At 35.4% G+C, this 23083-nt stretch overlaps 1 protein-coding gene across 20 annotated transcripts in view; it reads right to left on the bottom strand.

The window, feature by feature from the left end:
- HDAC9 (histone deacetylase 9) overlaps positions 1-23083 on the bottom strand; it is a 930192-nt gene that overhangs the window by 202954 nt on the left and 704155 nt on the right. For all 20 annotated transcript variants that reach the window (XM_078441509.1, XM_078441511.1, XM_078441488.1 and 17 more), the window contains one exon: positions 22559-22666. In XM_078441509.1, coding sequence (XP_078297635.1) covers positions 22559-22666 — 108 coding nt within the window. The remainder of the gene's footprint in view (positions 1-22558; positions 22667-23083) is intronic.

Raw genomic sequence — 23083 nt, 5'->3', positions numbered from 1 at the left:
AATGTTAGACTTTTAATCTTTTCAATATAACTCTATTTTTGGAAGCTATAAGAACAAAATCAAAGAAACTGTCCTGTTTTAAAAAATGTTTTATGTATAATTTTTTTTGTTTTATGTATAATTTAACTGCCTACTATCCAAAGACTAATTGAGCATGTCAAACCAATTAATTTGATTCTGTTTTTAAAATTTCTTTTTAAATGGACTGCTAATTTAGAACTCAATTACCTCCCTATTACTACTAAAGTATTTCTAAATGTACTTAAGTATCGATCCTCAGTGAGATACCATGTATCAAAACATGGAAAAACAGCAGGGAAAAACTCTACAGCATGTATTCCCAAGTAAAGATGTGATGGTTGAATTATTACTTCAATACATTTTTTGAATTGAAAATTCATATGCCGTGGTTTATGTGTTTGAAATATTTCATTAGAAGCCAAAACCCCAGCTACTCCATATTCATACTGATGCAGTATCAATTTTGAAAATGACTTTTAAGAAACACTCCTTTACCTATATATTTAAAAAATAGTTGGAAACATTTTAATCTACTTTACTATTAAATAATAACTATAGTTGTCAAATATATTGGTGAATAAGCTATTTGGCGCTAGTAAAAAGTAGTGCTGAAAGCAACCAGAATCTCAAATTTAGCCTATGCTGGCTAGCACAACTTACCTCCCAACAAATCTGTATGCTCTTAAGTGACCTCTTTAACATCTCAAGAAACATGCTTGCCAAGTGTACAAGTCTTTTATATGATAGATCAAGAGTAATAAAGGGGCGCCTGGGTGGCTCAGTCGGTTAAGTGCACGACTTCAGCTCAGGTCATGATCTCATGGTTCGTGGGTTCGAGCCCCATGTCAGGCTCTGTGCTGACAGCTTGGAGCCTGGAGCCTGCTTCGGATGCTGTGTCTCCCTCTCTCTCTGTTCCTCCTCTGCTCTCACTCCGTCTCTCTCTCACTCTCTCAAAAATAAATAAAGATTTAAAAAATTTTTTTAAAAAGAGTAATAAAAATAAAGCATGCATTAGCTGGTTTGACACATTTTAAAACTTATTTATAGTAATAAATTTTTGGTTCTTTATATTAAGTTGCACAGAGGGAAGAGGTCAGAAACATGGTAAAGATATAATGCTTCTGTACCATTTACTTGTATAGAAAATCCTAAAGTTTTTGTATTATAGTAAAATTTTGGTTTTTAAAAACCATTGCTTGAAGTGATTATGCTGTCTGTTGGATCCTGTTTTGGGTGTTTTAATTGCTGTATGGGTTAGTTTTCTCTTTCTTTCTTTCTTTCCTTTCTTTCTTTTCTCTTTTTCTCTCTCTCCTCTTTCTCTTCCTTCCTTCCTCTCCTTCTTTTCTCTTCCCTTCCCTTTCCTTTTTTTTGGTGGTGGTGGGGTAATAATATTTTCTGTAATAGGATTTAAAATATAAATACCACTATTCATCTTGTTACATTAAGTATGTAATTTATTTCTTTCCTTTTGATTCAGGTAAAGTGGAATAAGGCAAAATGTCCATCAAAATTCTCTAGCGCATTGTGAAATATCTATGATGTTTCATGTGAACTTGTGGACTCTGTTTCCCCATCCAAAATGGTGCTGATTACAATCAACATAGTGGTATGAAAGTCCATTCTTTCAGCTAAAGTTGAAATTTGTTCAAAAGAAATTGTTCACAATATGTTTGTTGATATCACTGGATGTTACAATTTTAGGTGAAAGATCATTCATGAAAATTGAAAGAATACTCCTTCCCCTCCTATCACTTCCTGGTAATGCATTTGGGGATTTAGATGACCAGAAATCAACTCAGGAGCAGAGAAAGAAAAACAGAGAGGAACTCTTCCTTTCCTGCTTCCCTGACATGTTTTCCTTGTAAGAGCTTGTGAAACAATTGGCTCAGATTCCACTTTTCAGGCATGGCTCAGGTATAGGAGTGTTAAGAAGATGTTAAAAAACCTGCAATCTTGAGTTGATCATTATGGATATGATACAACTTAACATTTGTTTAACATGCCTTATACCAGCTCCCACTCAAAGTTCCTAATGAATAGTAATTGCAAACCTTTTGTGTATTCTGAGGTCTTCCTCTTCAACTACCTAGTATCTGTGATGAAAAATAGTTCCACATGTTTTATAGTATGGCAACAATAATGTGAGTAGAATATTCCTCTTCCCAGCCTTCAATTCTTGAAGAATTGAATTCTTCAATTCTTCAATTCTTGAATTCCAAATTTCATTTGGAAGTAAAAAGAAAGTCATTAAGTCTACTAAACAATGTAAATAGTTGGCTTGCCCTATCATGTCTGTCTTCATTAAAAAAAGGGATCAAATTACATCATCTTAAAGACCTATTACTGACAAATGCTAGACTTTATCTACTTGCACTCAATTCCATTAGTCTTTGAGAAGTACTGTATAATATCTTTATTGTTAACTCTATCTATAATTTTTTTGTGTTTATTTTATTTTTGAGACAGAGACAGAGAGCGTGAGCAGGGGAGGAGCAAAGAGAGGGAGACACAGAATCCCAAGCAGGCTCCAGGCTCTGAGTTGTCAGCACAGAGCCCGACGCGGGGCTCGAACCCACGAACCGTGAGATCATGACCTGAGCTGAAGTCAGATGCTTAACCAGCTCAGCCACCCAGGTGCCCCTAATTCTATAAATAAAATATTAAATCTTGCTTTGTGATTCTTTCCAAAGGGAAGGAACTAAACAGGAATGTAAGGATAAAATACTACACTGTAGAATACTTGAACATTATTAAGTCAGTGGGTATCTCCTAATAATATCTGAACCACTTATAAAATTTGACATTGAAATTAGTAAATCAAGGTCAGTCTTCTGGGTTGCCTTTAACTGCAATTCACTGGTATGCACAATATTTTGAAATATGTCAATATAGTCCTCAAAACCAGTTAACTTCAGCCTTAAAAAGGATTTTATAAAAAGACAGTTTGTTTTAGAATCAATGCTATTAATCTACAGCTTCAGAGGAAAGGAAATTTCACAAAGAAAGTTTGTCTCTTATATACTAGAGTCTGGGAGGTTAAAGGAGGTAGGGAGATTTGCCAAGAAAACAATAAGGGACATATGGGAATACCATTTTGTTTCTTTGAGTGAGCTCAAGGGAGCCAGGAAAACAGGAGCCCAGCATTAGCAGTTTAACTGAATGGTGGACCCCAAAGCATATGCACAGCTGCCAGCCCTGCTCCCCGAAGAATCCAGAAGGAAGAAGCTTGATGACAGCCCTGGAAAACAGTTCTTAGGAAGGCTGGCATCTGTGGCCCATAATGCCTACAGCCTTAAGCCTGGCAAAGATATGGCTATAGACAGGAATAAACACACTCATGAAAAACCAGTCTCTTGGTAGAAAAGAGACAAGGCATTTAAGGTGTTTGATGGTGCTTATATTACACACAATTCAGGCTGACGCCTGTATGAAAATCGTTAACAGTAGATCCACTATGACGAATTTTCTGTTGGGAGGTGGAGGATCATCAGGAAAGGTTTGGTGAGGCAATAATAACTCACTGAAAGCTATTTGTTTAGTTTAACAATCAGTGGTTTCAGCTGACACAAGGTCCAACAATTTAATTCCCTGAGACATGATTGGTTTTTGGACCATACTGACCAAATAGTCAGGTATTTTTCATTATGTAAATAGAGCCTCAATATGAAAAAACTTCGGAAAAACAAAAGGAATTGGGGCAAAAGAGTTTCTGGGTTTGTTTTCCTTTTAGGAACCGGAAAAATCATGATCATAGCCTTCTGTGAGGATAATAGTAAGTTTAACAATATGTCATTATAATAATAGTAATCATTATAGGATATTAAAAAATAGTAAGTGCATAGTAATGACAAAGACTTGATACTAAATGACACTGGGGGGAAATACTATGTCAACAAAGGCCCCATGGCTAAGATCACGTTTGTCACTATATTTACATCTTACTATAGATTTTCATTCAATCGATGGTGATTCTAATAGTCTTGGTATCTTTTGGTACATACATATATCTATTCAATTAGATAAGTGAAATTTCAAAAATTTTATGAGTAGCAATGTACATTTTATAACTATCACTCAAATTCTGGGTTATTTAGGTAGATATTTTTAAAATTTGGTCATATTATTCCTAACTCTAATTGTAAATTTTATTCCTTCATTAAATTCTAATTCTCCATGACTATATACTATAACAAGGATACCAGCAATTAAATTTGTCAACTCAGTCAAAGGTAGGCAACTGAATCAAAACTTCAATCAAAGAAGTTAAATTATAATATGTACATAACAGCATCATGTGGAAAAAACACCTAAACAAATGATCAGACTTCATTTGACAAGTCTGTAGGTGTGCATATTAAAGTTATTGCAATATAAAATTATAAAGGTGTAAAATACTTATGTTCTTTAAGGGAATATGATATGTGTGATTTGGACACTGTATCAAAAAGCAAAACAATGTCTTTTGCAGAGATTGAACTAGGAGGAAAGTCAACATCTGCATGAGGCATAAACCAGCAAGTATCAAATTTAATATTTTAAAGATAAAAAACAAATATAAGTTAGAATCTTTTCCCCATTATAAATGTGCTACATTTTAAATACTGAAATGAAAATATAGCAGTATAAAATGTAAGTAAATGCAAATTTTGAGCCTGGAATTTGTTTTAGGAAGCATTCTTTCACATGTCACAGTTATTTTTAAAATATCATTAGAACTTTGACTAAAAGTCTAAAGTAGGTGTCAGGGACTGAGAAAAGCTCAGCAAAGTTTAGAGGGGACAGAGATATAGATAGAGTCTGAGGGGAGATACACAATTTTTAGTCAGTATGAGCAAAATTACATATAAGTAATGAAATATGGACAGCCCAAAGCCAAGAACCAGATGGAGAGGCTGGAAATAGGCATATCCAATTACCATGGAGCAGGTTGTTAAAACTACAAACTAGAAATTGAAATATTAGCCATCAGAAAAGCAGATGGGTAAAATAAAAACCGAGAAGGAAACAGACTGTGCAGTAGAACACCACAGGCAGGCCAACTAGGCAACAACTCCTAGTTCCTGACCAAACAATCTGAGTAATAGGTAGGTTCACCTTTTACCTTCAGTCTAAACTGACTAATTTAAAAGTGTGCAGAAAAGTTAAAACACTTGGTATGAAAGATGATGAGAAGGTCAAGAACAAATCAGCGTTCCATAAGAGTAAACATGTAAGCGCCAAGGTTTCTTCCTTTTTCTGATGTTTAAATATCCATTCACAGTGGATGTGCTGAGAGAATATTAGTAACATATTTGTTACTTACTTTAAGTTGAAGAATAAATTAAGAAAAGTAAGTTAAGGTGCCCTGTTATAATTAGTGACACTTATCCCTTAGGAGAATGAGAGAGAAAACGTGAATCAGGAGAGAACTTGAATGTACTCTCAAAAATACATTTGTCTGGAGATCCACAGCTGATTAGAAGGAAAAAGGATGTATAAAACTTCAGTCCTACAAAAGTTAATAATAAATCACTGAACAAACAAACAAACAAAACATACTTTTCTTTAAATCATTGAAGAGCTTTGGACAGGAAGAGATTTTAAAAGAATCAAATCCCAGGGAAGCAAACCCTTTCTAGTCTCTACTGATTTTTAAACACAATGCCTAGTATATAATCAAATATCACAAGACATGCAAAGAAGCAATAAGACTCTTAATTAAGTAAAAAATATGGTAATTGAAACATATCCACAAGTGCCTCAGATATTTGAATTATCAAATAAAGATTTTAAAATAATTATAATAGACGCGTTATACAATCTATAGGAAAGGATGATGAAGAGAAATATGTTAAAGAGGAGAATTTCGAAATAGATCTGGAAGCTATAAAAAATAAAGGGAATCTTAAAAGTGAGAAATACACTACGTGAAATGAAAAATTATTGTAATGGGGTTAATGGCAGCTTGGATACAACAGATGACAAAAACAATGAACTTAAAAATAGGTCAAGAGAAATTATCCAAATAGAAATAAGGAGAAGAGAAAAAGACTGAAGAAAATCAACAGACCCTGTAAGTCCAACGTTAAGTGTGAAATGATAAAATAAACATATAATTGTGTAGCAGTATTCTTGCACAGAGAGTCGTGACACTGAGGCTTTTTAATTTCCAGGAAGTATCTTTATTTGTGCCAGTAATGCTCAGTTGGGTTTGTACCCGAAGGACTGAGCACCGAACGTCATGTGGTATAGTCTTTTATACATGTTCTATTTCTTTGTCTCCCAAAAATGGTAACAGACACAAATATGCAGTCTGATTAAGTGGCCTCAGTTTACAAGGTCATGAGGGATGTTGTCACGTAGGTGCATAGCCAGGTTACCTTGAAGGTTTTTTGTTTGTTTTCCTTTTCTCTTTCTCTCTCTCTTTTTTTTTCCTCTCCTTAGGGAGGGGACCCTACCACAAGTGGACTCTAAGAATCAGATGATATAGAGAATAGGATAAAATGTTTTAAGAAATATTACCTAAAAACTCTAAATTTTATCAAAAACAGAAAGCCACTTTACACAATAAACTCAGTGAACTCAAGTAGGATAAAATCAGAAAACCATCGTTAATCACAAAACTACTAAAAAAGAGATAAAAAGAGAAAAAAGATGTATTAAATCATTAAATAAAGAGGTCAATTATAAGAGTAGTACCTTTCTCATCATTAATAAAAAAAAGTAAAAAACAACACTGGAAGGATATCTTTAAACTATAAAATAATGATCAACATAAAATTCTATATCAAATGAAAATATCATTCAAAGATTAAAGGAAAAGAAAAACATTTTCTTATAAACAAAAGATGAATTTGTTGCCAATAGAACTGCAATACAAGGAATGCTGAAGGAAATTCTTTAGACTGAAAGGAAATGATACCAGATGGAAGTCTGGATCTGCCCACATGAATACAGAGCACCAGAAAGATTAAATATGCAGGCAAATAAAAAAGACATTTTATAAACTATCTTTATATTATATATGTATACACACATTCATTCATTCCCTTCCTCTCTGTGACACACACATAGACACACACAAGCACATACAAACACACCCTTTAAAAAATTTCAAATACTGAAACAACAGTAATGGTAATTTGTTGTGGAGATCTATAATATGTGTAAAAGTAAAATATCTGATAAAATAATACAGATAAGAGGAGATAAAGAGACTTACACTGTTATAAGTCTCAATAAATGTACCATTCAAGGAACACAAAGCTTATTTTTCTGACTCTAGAATTCAATTTCACATCAATTATAGACAGATATCTGCAAAAATCCCCAATTAGACACTAAGTAACACTCTTAGAAATTACATTTCACGGACACCTAGGTGGCTCAGTCAGTTGAGTGTCCAACTCTTGGTTTCAGCTCAAGTCATGATCTCAGAGTTTCATGGGTTCAAGCCCTGCACTGGGCTCTGTGCTGTTTGATATATTTTCTCCCTCTCTTCCCTTCCCCTGTTCACGCTGTCTCTCTTTCAAAAATAAATAAGTAAACTTAAAAAAAAAGAAAGAAAGTACATTTCAGGTGCTCTCACCACAAGAAAAAAAAGGGATCTGAACAGATGAATTACTGACAATGAATCAGTAATCAAAAACCTCCCCACAAACAAAAGTCCAGGACCAGATGGCTTCACAGATGAATGCTACCAAACTTTTAAATAAGAGTGAATACTTACTCATCTCAAACTATTCCCAAAAATAGAACAGAAGGAAAAACTTCTAAATTCATTCTATGGGCCCTGCATTACACAGATATCAAAACCAAACAAAGACACTACAAAAAAAAAGAAAACTACAGGTCCATACCTCTGATGAACATTAATGTAAAAACCCTCAACAAAACATTAAGAAGAAAATTAAATAATACATTAAAAAATTATTCACGATGGTGGTCAAGTAGAATTTATTCCAGGGATGCAAGAGTGGTTCAGTATTTGCACATCAGTCAACATGATACATCAACTTAGAAAAGATAAAAACCTTATAATCATTTCAAGAGATGAAGAAAAAGCATTTGACAAAATATGACATATATTCATGATAAAAACTCTCAAAAGAGTAGGTTAAAGGGAACATACTGCAACATAATAAAGGTTATATATGTAAAACCCACTAACATCATAATGGTGAAAACTGAGAGCTTTTCCTCTAAGATTAGGAACAAGACAAGAATGTCCACTCCAACAACTTTTATTCAACATACTACTGAAACTCCTAGCCAAAGAAATCATCCAAGAAATAAAAGGAATCCAAATTGGTAAGAAAGAAATAAAATCTTTACTCTTTGCAGATGACATGATATACTGCATTAAAAAGAAACCCTAAAGACTCCACCAAAAAATTATTAGAACTGATAAATTAATTCAGTAAAGTTGAAGGACACAAAGTTAATATACATAAATCTCTTGCATTTATATATAGTAATAATTAACTAGAGAAATTAGGGGAAAAAAATCCCATTTACAATTGCACCAAAAAGAATAATATACCTAGCAATAAACTTAACCAAGCATGTAAAAGACTTGTACCCTGAAAACTATAAAACATTGAGGAAAGAAATTGAAGAGGACACAAATGTAAAGATATTTCATGATCATGAAATATAAGGATTAGTACTGTTAAAATGTCCATACTACCTACCCAAAGCAATCTACAGATTCAGTGCAATTCTTGTCAATTTACAAACAGTGGTTTTCACAGAACTAGAACAAATAATACTAAAATTTGCATGGAACCAGAAAAGACTCTGATTAGCCAAAGAAAACTTGAGAAAGAACAAAACTAGAGATGTCCCAATGCCAGATTTTAAGATATACTACAAAGCTGTAGTAATCAAAACAGTATAGTACTGGCACAAAAGTAGACATACAGATCAGCAGAACAGAAAAGAGAGCCCAGAAATAAACTCATGTTTATATGATCAGTTACTCTACTGCAAAGGAGGCAACAATATACAATGTGGAAAAGAGAGTCTCTTCATTAAACAGTGATGGGAAAACTGGACAAGTGATACACAAAAGAATGAAACTGGACCACTTTCTTACACCATGCACAAAAATGAACTCAAAATGGATTAAAGACCTAAATATGAGACCTGAAATCACAAAATTCCTAGAAGATAACATAGGCAGTAATTTCTTTGACATCAGCCTTACCAACATTATTCTAAGGTATGTCTCCTTAAGCAATGGAAACAAAAGCAAAAATAAACTATTGAGACTACACCAAGTAAAAAACTTATGCACAGTAAAGGAAACCATCAACATAATTACAAGGCAACCTACTGAGTGGAAGAAGATATTTTCAAATGATATATCTGATAAGGGGTTAACATCCACAATACATAAAGACCTTATAAAACTCAATACCCAAAAACCAATACTCCAATTAAAAATAGGCAGAAGAAGAGCACCTGGGTGGCTCAGTCAGTTAGGCGACCGACCTTGGCTCAGGTCCTGATCTTGCAGTTCGTGGGTTTGAGCCCCACATCGGGCTCTGTGCTGAGAGCTCAGAGCCTGGAGCCTGCTGCCTGCTTTGAATTCTGTGTGTGTGTGTGTGTGTGTGTGCCTCCCCCCTCTCCCGCTCGTACTCTGCAGATCTCTGTCTCTCAAAACTAAATGAACCATTAAAAATTAAAAAAAAAAAACATAAATAAAAATGGGCAGAAGACCTGATTAGACATTTTCCAAAGAAGACATATGGCCAACAGACACATGAAAAGATGCTCAACATCACAAATCATCAGGGAAAATCAAAACCACAATAAGATATCACCTTACACCTGTTAGAATGGCTAGAATCAAAAAGAAGTAACAAATGTTGATGAAGATGTTGAGAAAAAGGAACCCTTGTGCTTTGCTGGTGGGAATATTAATTGGTATAGCCAATATGGAAATCATTATGAAGGTTCCTCAAAAAATTAAAAATAGAAATGTCATATGATCCACTAATTCCACTACTGGATATTTAAACAAAGTAAACAAAAACACTAATTCGAAAAAATATGTTCACCTCCATGATTATTTTAGCATTATTTACAATAGCCACGATCTGGAAGCAACCCAAATGTCCAGTGATAGATGAAAGGACAAAGACTATTATCTATCTATCTATCTATCCACACACACACATATATATATAGGTGCAATTGGGATATTACTCAGCCATTAAAAAGAAAGAGATCTTGCCATTTGTGACAACATGGATGGATCTAGAGGGTATCATTGCTAAGTGAAATAAGTCAGACAGAGAAAGACAAATACAATAAGATTTTACTTACATGTAGAATCTTAAAAACAAAACAAAACAAAACAAAAAAACCAATCAACAAACACAAAATGAGATTCTTAAATACAGAGAATCCCAGAGGGGAAGTGGGTCAGAGGGTGGGTGAAATAGATAGAGGGGAATATAAGGTACAAACGTCCAGTTATAAAAAAAAATTAGTAATGGAGATGAAAAGTACAGCATAGGGAATATAGTCAATCATATTATAATAATGTGATTCAGTGAGAGCAGATGAATACACTTACAATTGTTGAATAATGTATAGAATTTTTGAATCAGGACAATGTACAGCTGAAACTAATTATAACATTCTATGTTAATTATTCTTCAATCAAAAAGGAAAAACAGGTAATTAGACGAGGAAATGGACATATTAATTAGCTTGGTTTGTAGTACAAACTTTACTAAGAACATGTATATCAAGTGTTCATGTTCTTAAATATAAACAATTTTTATTAGAAATAATAATAAGAAAGAAAGAAATTTATAGCACTCAGTGCCCATATTGGAAAAGAAAGGTCAAAATCTTGGGAAAATAGGTAAAGAAAATCTCAATTAAAATGGAGTTGGGAAGCCCTGAAAGAGGTGCTCTCACACACTACCACTAGCCCTAAGAAGCATACCTCACATTCCCAAAAGAAGGCTTATTTTACATATCCCAGCAGGAGGAAGGATTTTTCCTTGCCTCATAGCAGCCCAGCCAATAAAAACTCAGCGAAAAGCCCCTCCCAGCTTCCTCCTTTCCCCTATAAAAGCAAGCCTCTATCTTCTGTTCTCTGGATTTGCTCCTAGTTCACAGTAGTTTAACTGTCTCACATTGCAATTCCTCTGCTATTCCTGAATAAGTGAATTTTGCTGAGAAAATAAGTGGCTCTTTTGTTTTTTAAAGTCAACAATGTCAGGTCTATGACCTCAGCTTCTCCCTTAAAAAACTAAAATAAACAAAAATAAAGAGAAAACGAAACCCAATGTAAAAAGAAAAGAGGAAAAAATAATGATGAAATCAATGAAATAGAAAACAGAAAAAAAGTAATAATTAAACCAAAGGTTGGTTCTTTGAGATAAATAAAACTGGTAAACTTCCAGCTAGGTTAATCAGGAAAGAAAAAAAGAAGACAAAAATTACCAGTCTCCGGAACAAAAGAGTTGACAAAATTATAGATTATACAGATAAAATATAATAATTACTTTGGAGAATAGTTTGCCATTTTCTCATAAATTGACATAAACATTTAAACTATAATTCAGTTATTTCTCTCCCAGGCATTTATCTATGAGAAATAAAAACATATGTCCAAAAACAGACTTGGAAAAGTATCTTCATAGCAGCTTTATTCATAGTACTCCAGAACTGAGATGAATCAACAAATTGTATAATATTCATAAAATAGAATACTATTCAGCAATAAAAGTTAACAAGCTAAACAATATATGGAATAGCATGGATGTATCTCAAAAATATATAAACGAATGTTCGACGCAGAGAAGTGTACACACAGTATACCACCGCCTTATATATAAAGCTCCACAATAGGAATAATTAGGCAGCTATGAGAAAAAGCAGATCAGTGTTTGCCTGTACTGGGGAGCAACTACCAAGGCATGAGGAAATTTCCTGATTTAAATATTTTGTAACTTGTGGTGGTAGCAAGGTATAGACATTTGTAAAAAGACTTCATATCCTTGAAAATCAGTACATTCTATTCAATGTACTTTCTATTTTGATTAAAAACTAAATCATATTATCTATTTTTAAAATCAATGATTACTAAACAGCTCACAATCATATGTGGTGAGAATATTAAAGAAGGAATCTATTTTGAATTTTTAGTCGCTGTTTGTGGTAAGCATAATTCCCCCAAAAGATTTCCATGCCCTAATCCCCAGAATCTTTGAATGTTAACATTAAATGACAAAAGAAAACGTAGAAATGATTATGATTAAAGACTTTGTGTTGGAAAGGGCACCCAGCACTGTATAGGTGGTCCCAGTCAAATCATACACATTCTTAAAAGGTGAGAACCTTTCTCAGCTGTGGTCAGACAGAAATGCAATGAGAGAAAAATGACAGCTTGAGAAGGGTTCTATGCATTCTTGCTGGCTCTGAGATGTAAGGACTATGTGAAAAGAACAGAGAGAGGCCTCTAGGGGCTAAAGGTAGCCCCCAGCTGACAGCTAGCCAGAAAAGAGAGACGTCAGTCCTACAACCACATGGAAATGAGTTCTGCCAACATCTGATTATGCAAGGTAACTGTACAGGTCTCACTGGGTGAAAATAAAGGTGTCATCAGGGCTGCAATGTGACCTGTATACTTCTTCTGACCTCCATGGCAGAAAATAATAAATTTTGGTTGGCTTGAGTCACTAAATCTGTGGTAATTTGTTACAGTAGTAATAGAAACCAACATCCTGCTCTATCAAATGAACTAAATTATAAAAAGGAAACAGCTTTATTTTACTCCCAGTACTGACAAGTCTTTAGTCTATCTGATATAGTCCACAGCTTCTCAGCTACAGAAACTGTTTCATCTTTAGATATTAAAAAGTCCAGTTCAGCCTAAGTAAACTCTTTAGTGTCACATCACATGCAAAGCTCTCCTCCACTGACCTGCTGACCCACAGAACTGGGGACCAGTAGTGGGCAAACGTGGTGCGTCTGTGTGTGCTGAAGGAGGAGGCCCCACTACGTTCACACCTAGCTTATGGCTCCTCCAGCTCTGGAGGGTGGGAGAATAAAAGGATAAAAGCTTTGAATTAGCAGAGCACTTTGGAGATCTCTTTTGGCTTTTGGAATGCCCTCTGTCATGGCAGGAATCCAAATGCTTGTCCCTCTTTCAATGGGAACATTCACAGGTTCCTCAGAGTTATTGTCAGTGAGCTCCAATCTGCAAGGTTCACCGATGTAGGCAATGAACTCACCAGCAAGCCTCATCAGCTCTTCTTCACATTTTTAGTTACAATCACTGGGCAATACAGTGAGGGAGGGAGGAGATCTTCCCTGGAAGGCAGACTTTGGTGAGATATGGCTTTCATCCAAAGTGTCCACTGCCCCACAAATGGGGAAAAAATAACCACCACCACCACCACCACAAAAACAAAAACAAAACAAAACACCTTGCTCCACCAACAGTGCCAAGTTTCACTGTTCACCCCTCTCTCTTCAACCTGCCCACATGGCAGTTTCAGCCAGCTCTCCACTTCGTATTCTCCAGGAGACAAATTTAGGCATTCTTCTATCTTTACCCAGCTCCCAAACTCCTGATACCTATGCCAGGCCCTCTTGTGAACTTCTTCATACCCTATCCTGGTAGTAGTGTAGAGACATCCTACAAAGTTTTGTAATTCAACATGCATCAAGCTATGGACTGAAAAGCCACTCATCCCCCTTGCAGACATAAATGATTTCCTTAGACTTCTTCCCCACCTCTTACACATTTGGCTTAGGCTGGGGGGAAGCACAGGAAGGGAACAGAGCATAAGAGTCAAAATATTTATAGTCCATTTGAAGAATCTTCCATTAACCACATCTCTGTTATCTCACTTTTTGTTATATAAACTGGATTAGATGAGATAATTGCAGGCCTATTTAGCTATATTTTAATAAATTCATTGAAATGGTGTCTATTGCATGTAATAAATAATCATTGTCCTCAGCTTGGGAACTTGGTCGAAATTAGAGTCAACACAAATATTGCATTCTATACTTTACTTGTTGTACCATTTCAGGATGGAGAGTATACTTTTTAAGAAAGGCCAAACTGGTGGCAAAATGTATTTGAAGTGGCAATGCAACTTTCTTTATCTATAATCAGTATACAATGTAGTCGCTACCCTTATTCCTGAAGCTATTAGAAATACACTTTTAGTTTTCATTGCTACCTTCATATGCACATATGTGAGTATGCTGTATAACATGTGGGTGTGTACATTCCATCATTTTGCCTATGACTATCTCTCTAACATCAACTTCTGCGAGGACCTTGGCAGATAATTCAGATGTAGACACATGGCCATCTTGCAGTTTAGTTTCTTAAACATGTCAAAACTTACTTACTCCACCCTACAAGAAAGATTTTGTATTTGCTTTTTTCTTTGTATGGAATACTCCTTTCCCATGTATCTACGTGATTCTTCCCTATTTCATTCAGCAAAGATTTCTCCCTATCAGTAAGGTATTCCTGAAAACCCAAGTTAGCAGAGCCCTCCCTCAGGTTCCCTCTAAAACTCTTTCATGCTTTATTTTTTATCCATAGCATATATCTTCAGCTGAACTTGTATCATTGGGTATTTGTTTATTTATCCTTGCTCTCCCTGATAGCACCTAATTTCCTTGTCTTGGTATTTTCAGTATTTACAGTAGTTCCTAGCATGTAATAGATGCTTAGAATATGTATTTATTTTATACATTTATATTATAACTAGTAATTAAAATCAGCAACTTTCAGTCAGATGCAGCTGACTTACACAAAGTATCATCATGGAGTTGCATTAAAGTTCAGTTTAGCTAATAGATATAAACAATTTGAGTCAGCAAAATCCACGATTAGATACATGGTAAGCAAAATACAGAGTATCAAACCCAAAAAGAAGACATTAAAAGTAATCAGAGGGAAAAAAGACATATATTTACAAGAATTCCAACTGATTGGCAATTGATATTTTCCATGTCAAAACTGGAAACCGAAAGAGCATGAAGGATCTTCAAAGCGCTGAGAGAAACAGTCAACCCTGAACTGCTTTCAAGAATGAGGGCAAAAAGATACAATAGCTAAACAAAAACTGAGAAACCATCACTAAAGAAACTTCTAAAAAATGTACTGGAATAAAGAAAACAATCCCAGAATGGGGATTTCAGATACAAAGATAAATGGTGAAAAAGGAAAAGTATCACTATGTGAACAAGTATAAAGAAACACTAATGTTTTGGGGTGCCTGCTGGCTCAGTTCATTAAGTGTCCAACTCTTGGTTTCGGCTCAGGTCATGACCTCACGGTTCAAGAGTTCGACCCCCATGTTAGGCTCTGTGCTGGAGCGTGCCTGGGATTCTCTTTTCTCTCCTCTCTCTCTCCACCCTCCCCCTCTCAAAATAAATAAACTTAAAAAAAAGAAACACTAATGGTTTAGAACAGTATAATGTCTCATTAGTGATATCATTTTTTTTAAACCTGAAATACTGAACTATAACAGCTTATAAAGTTAGGACAGGATAATTGTCTTTAAGACATTCTAAAATACTTGTATTGATAGGAGAAGGAAGAGAGTGATTAAGTTTATGATCCATAAAATCAGTTAAATTTTAAAACACAATTCATAGATATGTGTATTTTTTTAAAAATTAGAGGTAATATAGAATGAGAAAAAAAATTTCAATTGAAAAAAAGCAATGGGTAAGCGAAGGAAAGGGGACACACAAATAATAGGAAAAAACAAAATATAATGATAGAAATAAATACATTTGCGTATGCAACTAATCATGTTAAATAAAAATGAGTTGACTTGCCCAGTTAAAATATACAGTCAGATTAGAAAACAAAATCCAGACATGAGCTATTTATAGGAAAGACAGTAATTGATGAACGAAGCAAATGCTAGGGGGAAAAAAGCTAGCAATGCAGTATTAGTATCATTCAAGTCTAAGTGAGAGCAAAGAACCTTACTTGAGATAATTATTTAATATCAATAAAAGGTTTAAGAAGGATATAACAGTATTAACTTGTCTATATCTATATAGAGACAACTAAAAGGTAACACCATACTGACGAGATTGGCAAACATTCAAAAATCTGAAAACGTCAAATGTAGATAAGAGTGGGGGACCTGAAATTGGCAGAGTAACTATTTGTTTTCTATGTGTTGTCTCTTTTTGTTCCTCGATTCCTCTATTACTGATTTCTTTTAAGTAGGTACTCTATAATGCACCATTTTAATTTCCTTGCCATTTCTTTTATATATGTTCTTTTATATTCTTTAATATATTTTTTTTAACATTTATTTATTTTTGAGAGAGAGAGAGACAGAGCATGAACGGGGGAGGGTCACAGAGAGAGGGAGACACAGAATCCGAAACAGGCTCCAGGCTCCGAGCTGTCAGCACAGAGCCCGACGCGGGGCTCGAACCCACGGACCGTGAGATCATGACCTGACCCGAAGTCGGACGCTCAACCGACCGAGCCACCCAGGCGCCCCTCTTTAATATATTTTTCAGTTGTTTTCTTACTGGTTGCCCAGTGGATTATAATTAACATTTAACAAACTAGTTCAGACATGAACTAATAGTTCATGCATCAAAAAACTCTGTTTTGCTGTTATATAGCTCCATGTCTCATGCTCTCCTTTGGGCTGATATTATCACACCAATTTCATCTTTATACACTGTATGCCCACCAACACAGATCCATGGTTATTGTTCTATGCAGTTGTCTTTTAAATCTGAGAAAAGAAAGAGTTACAAACAAAAAATACAAATATACTATAATTTATATTTATTTACATACATACTTTTACTGGTGTTCTTTATTCATGCTGATTCATCTGTTTCCTTGCCTGTCTCATAATTTTATGTTGAAAACTGGACATTTTAAACAATGTAATGTGGCAATTCTGGAAATCAAATTTTCATCCCTCCCCAGGGCTTGTCACTGTTTTTTTTTTTTTAGACTTATTTTCTTTATTGAATTAAAGAATTAGTGTGTATAAAATATCAATGTATACACAGATTATATGTCGCTGTTGTTTTGTTTATTGCCTTTTCTGAGTTAATTCTATAAAATCTATATTCTATGTTGAGTGTGGTACTTTAGTTTCTGCTTGGTTAATTTAGTGGTCAGTAAATGATTGGACAAAAATTTCCTTAAATGCTTGCAAATGAATGGTCTCCAGCCTTTTTCAAGGGGCTGGATGTGTGTATGTGTGTGCGTTTGGGTGTCGAACATATTTTCAATATCCAACCAGGCAGTTGATAATTTCACCTTGGCCTTCACTTCCTCTTTAAACAGAGCCTGAAAAGTCAGCCTGAAAAATGAGAGCTTAGGGCCTTGTCAGATCTTTCCTGCGTATGAACATAGTCCTATCATGCATGTGGCTTTCTGGACTCATGGTATTTGATGGGGCTTTTCATAGCTCTTAGCACATCTCCTTCCCCAGTTTTTCCTATGAAGCTTTTGGTTACTCTATCATATTCTCCACTGTTATCTACCACTTCAGGTAGCCATGAAGTTATTAACCAATTGCCTTTAATTTTTCAACAACTGTTTCTAGGGAAAAGGCTTCTCATGTCAGTTGAACTCCAAGTCTAATCAGATAAAGACGGTCTTGCAAGTAGAGTCTGGTACTGAAGCACCAAACAGGCCCAATAATGACAATTCTCAGGGAATGAGGCTTTGAAGAAGCTCCCATTCTGCACCCTCTGGAGACTGCCAAGTTACTGGTTTTCACTGAAAAATGCAGGCTGTTATTTGTTAAGGCTACTGTGGAGCTAGAAAGAGTAAGATGAGAATAGGGTGAATTAAACCACCACAAAGCTCACTGTTCTTACCAAGATTCAGCTGGTTTTGTTTTGAATACATGCTTCCTGAGTTGTTGCAAACTTTTGGTTGCTTTCCAGAGTTCTTCAAAAATTTATCCTGACAAATTCTGCCAGTTCTATCATTGACTTTATCAAATTCTGCCAGTTTTCAGAGGTTTAAACTGCCAATTTTTGCTGATGTCACTGTGGCAAATAACTTTGGAATTCAACTTTGCATTTCTTACTGAAATTAACTATGTTTCTAGCGTAGGAGCTTGCCATTTTACTCTTTGTAATGCCATAGTGAAATATCAGGCATGTTAAAGACTATTCATAGCAGCATTACTCAAATGAGCAAAAACCTGGAAATTAAAAAGTCCAACAGAATAAACAAATTATGATGTACAAAGGAATACTTCTTTACAATGAAAATGAATGAATCACAGCTAAATAAATTCATATGGAGAAATCCTTATAACATGATTTTAAGTGGAGGGAAAGAAATCTGAGGAATACATTTAATTATAATTATTGTAATTATAATTAATTATAATTAATACATTTAATTACTGAGAGAACTTTAACAGTGTGACTAAAGTATTTTTTTTAAGTTGAACAGTTCATAGGTATATAGTTTACCATTATGGTTTGTAAGTTATTAATGTAATTTGTCTTTTTGTAGGTTTTAAATATTTTATAATAATAAAACGAGTATATAGACTATTTGAAAAAGATGTCTTTAACCTATTTTTTCTTTCTGTATTTGTGTTATTTCCATAAGAAATTCCTTATAGGGTACTTGAACAGAGGGTCAGGAGATGTACGGGTTTGCCATTTACTAAACTGTGTACAGGATGCAAAAACTTACTTGATGTCTCTGAGCTGGTATCCTATTGGTGATACTTCCATCAAAGGTCATTATGAGAATTATGACAAATTACATGTAAACTGCCCAGCCTGGAGCAGGTACTCAATGAATAGCAGGTCTTATTAGCAACAAGACATCACAATATCCATTTAAACATTAAAGAAATCCATTCATCATTCAGACTACCAGGGGGTTTCTTTGACAAAAATTTCCAGATAACTAAAGCAATTTTCATTTATTTAATTTAATTTATTTTAAGGAGAGAGAGTGTGCAAGCTAGGAGAGGGACGAAGGGAGAGAGAGAATCTTAAGCAGGCTCCATGTTCAGTATGGACACAACATGGGGCTCCAACCCACGACCCTGGGATCATGACCTGAGCCTAAATCAAGAGTCAGATGCTTAACCAACTGAGCCACCCAGAAGCCCCAACAATTTTTACTTTTTATGATGATATTATAGCATTGCCAAAATAGCATCAAAATTCATCCTCATAGTAAAGCTTGATGTGTGTTCAATCATTTCTTTCCAGCTTTACTGAGGTATAATTGACAAAATTTATATGTACTTAAGGTATGCATCATGATATTTTACACCATTCTTTGAACCAAGTAATGAACTGTTTATAACTTGAAAAAATACTCATTTTTAAAAGATACATCTATTTCTAGACATAATTTCTTAAATGTGCTATAGAACAATAAAACCATTTTCAGGTAAGTATTCTTCCAATTACAGTTCCCAATACACCTAACATTTCAGCATTTTCAGAATATTTGTGTTCCTTTGTACTACAATCTCAGAAAGGACCAACTTGGGCATCTCTAGATTCCAGAAATTTCCATTTGTGTGCGTGTGTTTTACACATATAGATATGCATGTATATCTTGTTAAAAACTTGGAAAACTTGAAAGTGCCCATTCTTTGTAAATACACCAATTTACTGCTATAGTTTGCCACACATGGTCTGTTCAAGCATCAAAATGAAACCCACTTTCTGTGCCTTTTTCATTCCCTTAATTCTTTCAGTCCATCAGTACCCTCAGGTGAATAATGGACAGAACCTGTCAACAGTAAGGGGTATCACAATAAGTTCAGCATCAAGCAAATAGTCCAGGTAATCAAATCTGTCCTCAGCATTTTCCTTTCTCATACATACTTCTTATCTCCTGGGTCCCCATTCTCTATGAGTTTAGTCACCTAACCTCCAGCTGTCTCCCACCTCTCAGTTCAGTACTCCATCCAGGCCCACCCTATTTGAAATAAAGCTCTTAATTATTCTCTGTTTTCCAAGCAAAATTAGTGCAGTCTCACAAAATAGAGCATTATGATGTGCCGGTTTTGTTTCAGTGAGTTATTGATTTACTAGTAGAACATAGGAGAACTGAATGCAGATGCTGAAAACCAAAAAATTAACTCTGAAGTTTTCTTATCACAGGCTAACTTACCAGTGTCCTCAAATAAGCTTCTCTGTTCTCTTCACAGATTGGAATGAAGTGACTCCACAGCCAGGAGTGTCAACTGCACTGGCCAGCAAGTGTACCAGCCCTGTCATACTGGAGGCTGAGACAGGTGGACACTGAGTGACATTTCTGCTTAGCTAGAGGTCCTCAAACATGGTTCTCTACCTCAGTTCTTCACTGTGGCTACAAATCATTTGTAACTGCTACCTTTCCCACATGGCATTCCCACAGGCCTCCTAAAATTATTAGCAATCAGGAGGTTCAGTCTCTTGACCTGTCAGCAGTAGTGCCTTTGTTATAGTCCTGTCTTGGACTTTTACTTTGGGCTTAACAATCAGAAAGATAAATGAGCTGCAGTATCTCAAATATTCATCAAAATAAGTTGAAATCAATTTTAGAATATCTATTATTTGATGTGCCATAGTATGTATATTTGAGAATCAAATCTAATTTTCATTTGCAAACAGCACCACGTACAACATTCAACATTATAAATTCCACCCTGATGATTTTGCAGAACAAGAAACTGAAGCCCAAAGAAGTTAAATGATTTGCCACCAATGACAGAGGATTTAAGTGGCAGACCTTAGACCAAGATTTCTTGATCTTTAGGCTGGCTCTTATTCTCTCATCTTTTCTTCTCTATTTTTTTTAACCACACCTGCTAATTTCTCAACCAAGGGGGAAGAAAGCATTTGTACAAATCTTTGTTCTTAATATAAATAGCCAGTGTTGGTACAGCTGGTGGTCACCATGTCCATGCTATATGTTATTGACACTTTGTTTGTAATTGGCTATTTTAAATGACTACCTCCTAAAAAAGAGAAATAGGTTTCTGTTAAACACTCTTCACATGTACATTTGGCAATTCTGTATTTCCTAAGGCTACTAACAATGATGATTTTGAGTGTAATATGCAGGCATTATGCTTGAAAATTATTGATTAAACTCCAACAGAATCAAAACAATTAGAAATTGTGCATGCTAACATAATCATTTTCTTTGTTGTTAAATGGGTCTGCGACAGCATTGTCTTCTAAAAATTATAGTACTATGCCTTAGCTGTTGTATGTTTTTTGAATTCCTTTGAAAATAAGACCTTCAAATATTATTTTTTTTTAATGTCAATTTAGTCCAATGCTACAAGTGACATACTCAAACAGGAAGAATTATTGTTAAAGTGCTACTGGGAGACAGCCAAAACATCTCCGTAAGGGTGATTCCTTTCCTCTTTGCAATAGCTCATGACCAAAGGTAAAGACTGAGTAGTATGCACCACATTACTGGCCCCATAAATCCCCTAAGACGAGCAATCAATGTTCTGATGCTAATCATGTCAACTACACATAAAGCTTCTTAAGACTTCTTAAAGAGTTACAGCAAAGACTTCTGGGAAGATAATGCATGGTAAAGTGTACCTTCCTATCCTCCTTTTTTTAACACAAGTGGAACAGTCAGGTGTAAGTGAATAAAGATTCATTAGATAAAAAGAAAAATACTCCTGATTAGATTTTAGATAAACACAATTTGTGGTGCCTATATTGTTCACATCATATTTCCCCTAATCCCTATAATTGCTAAAAATACCAAATCAAATACCACTCAGATTTCCTTACAAAGTGTGTGAACTAGTGCATTAAAAAGCCAGGTTAGCACCAACAAAGTTTATAGGGGCAACTGCATTCAAGACGCACATGGCATACCTTTAAATAGCACTGTTAAAATACCAAATAAAATGTCAAAATCTGTCAGGTCTCTGGCTTTTATAAATTGTTTAGACTGGGAAACATTGGGGTTTGGACATTGTTCTTTTCATGTGATGTAGAAAAGAAGAGACCGTAAAAAGAAAAGAACAATAAAGCGTAGATCATTTTTGAAGTTCTTTCATGGAAAAACATACTCTGGATCATTACCCTTTTAATCAACAATTTCCTTCTTCCTCCCAATCCTTCCCGTCTGGTATTTACCTTTCTCCCCCTTCCCTCCCCTCTCTCTGGGTGGTATTCTGAGCTTATACAGAGTATTCAGTAATCATATTTTAAAAATTGCTTCAAAAGAGAATCCCAGGAGGGCATGACAGACATGTATACACTGGGTATTTTTAACCTGGACCATAGCTTTACTCACCATGTCTATGCTCTTAAAAACACACCAGAGTGCCCTGACCACAGTTTCCCCAAGGAGAGGAAGGCCTTCTGAGCAGGACCAGCTACTACCTACCTACAGACTAGTTATTATCACACCTTAGTGGCCATCTTTCTGCCCTCTTCCCTCTGCCCCTTTTCTTTTATTACCACACCACACTCCCCACAATTCCCAAACAACAACATCAGTGTTTCAGCTTCTTCTCTGGATTTCCCACACTTAATGCAACCCAGACCTCACCTTCAGCTCTCCTGAGGCCACTTTGGAAGCCAGCTCGATGACACAGCCAACAGCCATGCGTGCAGCACCGGACGAGTGCAGCTCATTCCAAATGGTGTCACTGTCCACCTGAGCAAACAGTCAGCACAGCCCGAAGAAACGAGAGAGGGAAAATGAGAAGGACAAGGAATAGATGAAAAAGGGAGGGAGGGGGAGGGAAGAAGAGGAGAAGGGAAAAGAGAGAGAAAGCAAATTTGTGAGGAAGGGCTGGCAGGCTAACAACCTATGTACAATAACATTAGTCTTCCACCCTGGCCAGCTGAAAAGACCTTCTGGACACGGCTTTGCTTATACTTTTTCTCTATACTGACTTCTCCAATGGAAACACATTCCTGCCATGCCTCACTGCCATTCCCTGTTTAGATTTCTCATTACAAACAGCATTACATAGGCCGGATCTGGCATAGTTACAGGCCTGCTAGAAACCAGGCCCCAGTAGTAGATAGAGTAAAAGCTAAGAGCACTTAGCTATACATAAAAATCGGA

Source organism: Panthera onca, chromosome A2 (genome assembly GCF_046562875.1).
Source record: "Panthera onca isolate mPanOnc1 chromosome A2, mPanOnc1 haplotype 2, whole genome shotgun sequence".
Taxonomy (NCBI): domain Eukaryota; kingdom Metazoa; phylum Chordata; class Mammalia; order Carnivora; family Felidae; genus Panthera; species Panthera onca.
Note: the sequence above shows the minus strand (reverse complement) of the source record. Positions and strands in the feature narration are given on the sequence as shown.